Source organism: Rhinopithecus bieti, unplaced genomic scaffold, assembly GCF_001698545.2.
Source record: "Rhinopithecus bieti isolate Rb0 unplaced genomic scaffold, ASM169854v2 scaffold_10351, whole genome shotgun sequence".
Taxonomy (NCBI): Eukaryota; Metazoa; Chordata; class Mammalia; order Primates; family Cercopithecidae; genus Rhinopithecus; species Rhinopithecus bieti.
The window spans coordinates 433031-439480 of record NW_016806805.1 but is presented as its reverse complement, the minus strand read 5'-3'; the positions used below and the strand labels follow the sequence as shown (position 1 = coordinate 439480).

The 6450-nt window shown below is 43.5% G+C and overlaps 1 protein-coding gene across 1 annotated transcript in view; it reads right to left on the bottom strand.

The window, feature by feature from the left end:
• Positions 1-1610: 1610 nt before the first annotated feature.
• LOC108533152 (talanin) overlaps positions 1611-6450 on the bottom strand; it is a gene marked incomplete at its 5' end in the record, with an annotated part of 17254 nt that continues 12414 nt past the window's right edge. The window contains 2 exon segments of the mRNA XM_083287445.1: positions 1611-1705; positions 5704-5769. Of these exon segments, the coding sequence (XP_083143571.1) occupies positions 1611-1705; positions 5704-5769 (161 nt within the window).

Below are 6450 nucleotides of genomic sequence, written 5' to 3'. Positions count from 1 at the left end.
GACACTTATCCCTTGCTTATCTACACTTTTACAATGACCTTACACACACACTGCCTATGGTGCTTTTGCAACAAGAATCTTTTCCTAAAAGGTGTACTATGTTGAAAGTTTGATGTAGGGTTGGAGCTCAGGGGCCCTTGGGTTGGGCAGATGGGTTTGGCTCTACCTATCATAACCCTGAAACCCTGCATACATTTTTGTGAGCCTGACTTGCCTATCTGCAAATGCATGGTGGTTGCTGTGAGGATTAAATGAAATAATCCCTGGAAAGTCTGTGCCTAACACAGAGTCTGGCCCATCAGTAATAGCTCCACAATGTTAACCAGTAATATTGAAAAGAAATACAACCATTGTCTACAGACGTTTACCCTAGAAGTGATTCTTCTGGCTACTCAGTTTTGTATTTAGGACTGTGTCAGAAGAAGACAGCTACACTCTACAACTGCGGTTACTCACATTGAACCCATATGGACAGCAAAGAGGGTTGAGGACGAGGGCCCAGAAGCATGCTGGGGCTGAGCAGAAGGGTGCCTAGGGCAAACCATGAGACAGACAGATTCCCTCCATGGCCCACACCTTACTCCCCTCCCTCCCCTCTGTCACCCTCCCACCCTTTTCTCTCACCTTCCTCCCACCACTTCCTTGCTATTTTGGACTCTGAACTGTAAATTCCTTTGAGGTCAGAGGTTATACATTAGACAGCTGTCCATCAGTTCCCTCACATGAAGCATCTGTTACTGAACCTGGTTTACAGCTACCCTCTTGGCTGTTATAAGCAGAGGGACCTATTGGAGACTTCCCCATTGGATGGGGCATTAGAGGAGAGTGCTAGTGATGGGAATGGAAGGGAAATGCAGACATAAGAGATATTTAAAGGGAAAATGAAAGGTCTTGGTGAAGGAAGAAGAGAGCCCAAACTTTGCATCAAGCTTGCAATCCCAGCTCTAGTATTTTAAAGCTACTTTTAGCTTTATTCTCAGGCAAATTCTTTAACTTCTCTAAGCCTCTGTTTCCTCATTTGCAAAGGCAGACAATGTTGTCTACCACCTTGCTTGTTGTATTAAATGAGGTAAGGTGTGAAAATATCCAGCGTGGGACCTGGCATTCTATTTAGATCCATTTTCTTTTCCTCCCTCTGGGCTTTGAGAACATGGTTGCCAGAGGAATGGTGGACCGCTTCAGAGATGTAGGGAAGTAGCAAACCAGCTTATTTCATGGGTAAAGAAGACTTTGACTTGGGGCATGTTGACCTTGAGGTGCTGTGAAATCCATCTGGCAACTTAATGAGGGATAGGTACCATAGGTAACCCACCTTCATAACTTATACCCATTGTTATGGGAGGATTAGAAGGAGATGATGGCTTAGAAGGTGTGATGGTTAATACTGAGTGGCAACTTGATTGGATTGAAGGATACAAAGTATTGATCCTGGGTGTGTCTGTCAGGGTGTTGCCAAAGGAGACTGACATTTGAGTCAGTGAGGGGGAAGTTGCCAGCATGCTGTGTAGGCTGTCTCGCAAGTAAACTCAGGTGGATACAGGGCAGGACATCCACAATCCACCACTATGGCCTTATCACAGTCTTTTTCACCTCTTTTCTTCTTATTTCTGTTAGCTGCTTGAAGGCAAGCCCCAAGGAAAGCATATGGCACTGTGCCTTACACCTAACAGGTGTTCTGTCAACAAATCGATGATTGTCCATTTGCCTATGAAGACAGAGAAAAGGGAGAAAGATTAGATTCAATAACTGGAGTTCCTTGTTTAAAGCCCAAAACTGGGCTGGCTGAGCTGGCTGCTGTGAAACTCAGCTATTTGGCCAAAGCCGCACGCTTCTAATCTAGATTATTTTCATGACACAGATATTACCTAGAAGTTCAGAGAGATGAAGAGACAGCATGTTCTCAGGAAAAAATCAAAAAACAAAAAAAAAACCCTGAGTTTGAGAAAAAGTGGGAGAGGATTTAATGAAGGCACTTACATGTTGGACTGCAGCCTCCCATGAGTGGAGCGGCATGAATTGCCCTGGGAGGCCTTTGGCAGGGCTTCCTTAAGACAGGGCACTGGCCCATCCAGTCACACAATATTTATGCTCTTTAGACTTTAGAAGTATTTTTTGTAGTCAAAAGTGCTTCCACCCTCGATTTGCTGTGGATAATGATTGCTAACTAAATAAAATAAAGCTAAAAGCTTATTCTGCAGGTGTGAACCCCTGCAGAAAACTATACTAGAACCTGACTGCTATGGACTGAATTGTGTCCCCCCAGAATTCATATATTGAAGTCTTAACCCCCAATATGACTGTATTTGTAGCAAGGGCCTATACAGAGCTAATTAAGATTAAGTGAGATCATAAGGTGGGGCCCTTATACAACACAATTAATGTCCTTATAAAAAGAGGAAGGGAGACCTCTCTCCATCAAGGGAGGACACAGAAAGGATACAGATTCCTGAAAGCCAGGAAGAGAGCTCTCAGCAGAAACTGAACTGGCCAGCACCTTGACCTTGAACTTCCCAGGCTCCAGAACTGTGAGAGAATAAATTTCGGTTGTTTAAGCTGCTCAGTTGATGATATTTGGTTATGGCAGCCCCAGCTAATACGCTCATTCTAGCCCCATCCCAGCGGCCCATGCTGAAGTCCCAGAAGCAGTGTTAGCAAAATGAATCTTATACTAGAGCAGGGCTTTCTCATCTAAAAGTTTTATGATATTTTTCATCACAGCTAAGAGGGAGAATTTGGCCAAGAATTGTTATGTCCATCCCAGAATCAGTGAGCCAAGTTCCCCTAGCATGTAGCCCAATGCCTGGCTCATAGTATAAGCTCGAGAAGTGTTTGGTGGCTGTAACTTTGGAACATCCCAAGTCTAGATTGGAGGTATCTTACCTCCTTTTCCTGGGCTCTTCAGCACTGCCTTTTCTCTAATGTCACTTAATAGGTGCTAAGAAAGTGCCTCTCAAAGCTACCTACAATTATAATCTGGGTTCAAATTCCTAACTGAGTGATCTTGGGCGAGTTAAAAGTCTTGGTGTGGGCTCCTCCAGAAAAGTTCAGATCCAAGTAGGTTATTTGGGAGTGACAGGAAACACTAGTGTGGTGGTAGGAAGAAGACAGGGAAAGAAAGGCAGATGATGGAGTTGCATTGTCAAGAAAGCTGCCACTGTGGACCACTGAAGCTTGTCCCATGGGGGACTGTGGAAGCCAGCATAGAGCACATGCCTCAGAATCAAATCCCATCCTGCCACCAGAGGGCAAGGGAGCCAGGGCATTTATACACCAACTCCTGCCAATTATTTGGTGATAGCTGCTCCTAGAGGAAATCTATTCCCCAATACACCCGGCTTGCTGCGTGCAAGAACACACCAGACTCCAGAGGCCAGTGGAAGCTCTCGGGCCGAGATCCTGCATTTGGAAGATGAACTGGTAGGTGCTGAAATGATGAGAACCAAAAAGATGTGGGTGGGGCACACACAGCATCTGCCATCTATAAAAGGAAGTCTAGTACCCTATTCCATTAAATGAGTTTGTAGTTGTAACACACTTGGAACAGTCTATGGTATATAAATGCTATAAGCGTGTGTGGCTGACCGTATTTTTCATATGGGGACACAGTAATTTTCTGGTCCCATGTGCTCTGCTAGAACCTTACCACTCTGTATTCTGGGTGGAGTCTGTTTCCTCTCCCCTTGGACCCAGAGGGACTTTGTGACTTCCCTGATGCACAGTTTGTTGCAGAAGTGAAGCTGCTGGTTTCTACGGCTAGGTCATGTAAGCTGATAAGGACTCGCCTGCTTTTGTCTCTCTCTCTCTCTCTCTTTCTCTGTGTGTGTGTGTGTGTGTGTGTGTAGAGAGAGATACCCGAGATAGATAAAACACACACACACACACACACACACCCTTGGGAGTCCTATTCCTGAAGCCACCATGCTTCAGAGATCACATGAAGAGACAATGTAGGAATAGAGAAGTCCAAGAAGCCTCAGCTGTTGAAGTCCCCAGTGAAGTGTCACCTTGGGTATAAATGTGTATACATTTAGTGATGATACCTTTGATATGACCCTAGCCACAGCCACCTAATGACTGCAACCACCAGAGAGAACCTGAGCTACATCTGCCCAGTTACTCTCAACCTGAATTCCTGATCCACAGAAACCTGGAGAGATAATAAATAATGATTGTTGTTCTAAGATGCTACATTTTGAGATGACTTCTTATGTAGCCATAGTAACTGGAACAGTGCCTGATAAGTAAAATAAATATAATCTCACCTCCTCAACTTATAGGCCCTTCTCAGATATGAAATGAAATCTTCATATTCTAGATTCCACATTTAAGCAGGTGAGTCTAGCTCAAGCTAATGTTCTAACAATCAGGTCTTGACAAGATTAGACTTTGCAATATGCAGAGGGTTTAGTTCTGGACTGGACATTGTGGTGCTTCCTCAGTGTTCATTTTGATCATCTTCCATTCAAGGTTGCCCTGGATATCTGGTCACTCATCCCTGCCTCCAGCAGGAGGCCCAGAATGGTCCAAGCCATTAGGAAAATTCAAGCGTCTTGCCACAGTGATTGGACCACACAAGTGAAGCATAGCCAGTCAGTGGTTGGCTTTCCCCTAGGACTGGTTAGGAACGGAATAATCAGCACCACATCTGGGACTGTTGCTGAAGAATCTAGGGCATAAAGGCATTCTTTCTCCGGGAAGTGTTGGAGTCAGACATGCATGCCGGAACCACTGCAATGATTTTGCTACCATGAGGGAAACCAGCCTGAGGATGGAATCAACACACAAAAGAGGCAAGACGAAGAGAATTACAGAGAAAGGAATCTAGAGCCTTGATAAAATCATGCTTAAATCCCAGAGTACATCTACATTTTCAGGTATGGGAGCCAAGATGTTGCTTTCATTGTTTAAACCGTCTTAATATGGATATACTATTACTTGGAACCAAATGCATCATAATTAATTCTGGTACCAACACATCAGATATTGTCACAAAGCCTAATCCACTCCTGTTCTGCAGAGTTAGAAAAAAGGATCAATGTGTAATCTATATAAACCTTTTCCAGCACTTTCTTTGGATATTTTTGTATGAAACCTTGAGTTTTGCCAAGAAAATAACTACCATTTTCCTGGCTATATCTTTGATATATATGTGCATACATTTAGTGGGTGTATTAATTTCCTAGGGGCTACTGTAAACAAAGTACCACAAATTGGGTGGCTTAGAACAACAGAAGTTTATTAGCTCACTGTTTTGGAGCCCGGAAGTCCGAGATCAAGGTGTCCACAAGACCATGCTCCCTCTGAAAGCTCCAGGGAAGGATCTGTTCCGGGGCTCCCTGAGCTCCCAGTAGCCTCAGGCATTCCTTGGTTGGTTGATGGGTGTGTTCTCCATGTCTCTATGCATGTCTTCCCTCTATGTGTCCGTCTCTGTGTCCAAATTTTCTCTTTTCACAGTACACGAGTCATATTGGCTTAGGGCCTATTGTAACACCCCTAGTTTAACTTGATTACTTTTTTAACATCCCTGTTACCAAACGTGGCCACATTCTGAGGTACTGGGGGTTAGAATTTTAGTAATATCTTTTGCCGGGGGAGAGGAGGATGCAATTCAGCTCACGACAGTACGGTAGAGGAAGTGGACAAGGAGGGTGTACATGAGGAGGAGAAGACATCAAATACAGGAACGTTAAAAAAAAATCTTACCAATCACACAGTTTTGGAGTTGTCCAAGTGTAAGAAGGCCGATATTCCTGCTTTGACTTGTAGAGACTGGGGTTCCTGACTGAAGACACTTTCTCTGCAGAGATACGGGGATAGAGATGAACACAGAGCCTGTGTTGCCTCTTTTTTCTAGCCTAGATGTTTTCCTTACAACAATTTCTGTTTTGTTGGGTGGTTTCTTTCTTTCTTTCTTTCTTTCTTTTTTTTTTTTGAGGGAATACACACAAAGCTTTGACTTATATTATTCTCATTGCATCCAACTGAATGAAATTTATGAAGCCTCTTGCACAATGTATTCATTGTTTGGGTTGGGATAATTGAAGTGTCAGGAATATTTGCTTATTGAAAACAACTCAGGACGGCCCTGTTCACCCAACTGGACCAGGGCCACAATGCATGCCACATTCTGGACAGCTGTGTCCTATTGTCTTTTATAGCAGGGGCACCTTCCCAGGTAGATTAATTTCACACCTGGGACAGAGCAGTGGGTTAAGAATTAGAGGGCATTATTTCTAGTGTGGACTTCACAATTCACTCACTGTGTGACTTTGAATAAATCATTTAATGTTTCTGGACTTCAGAGTTTAATGGACATAAATAACATGGTGTTTTCTACCTCATAGGGATACTATGTAGCTCAAAAAGGAGAATCTATATGAAATACTTTAGAAATCATAATATGCCATCCAAATGTGTATCATTTACAATAAAAATTAATCATGTCTGGGA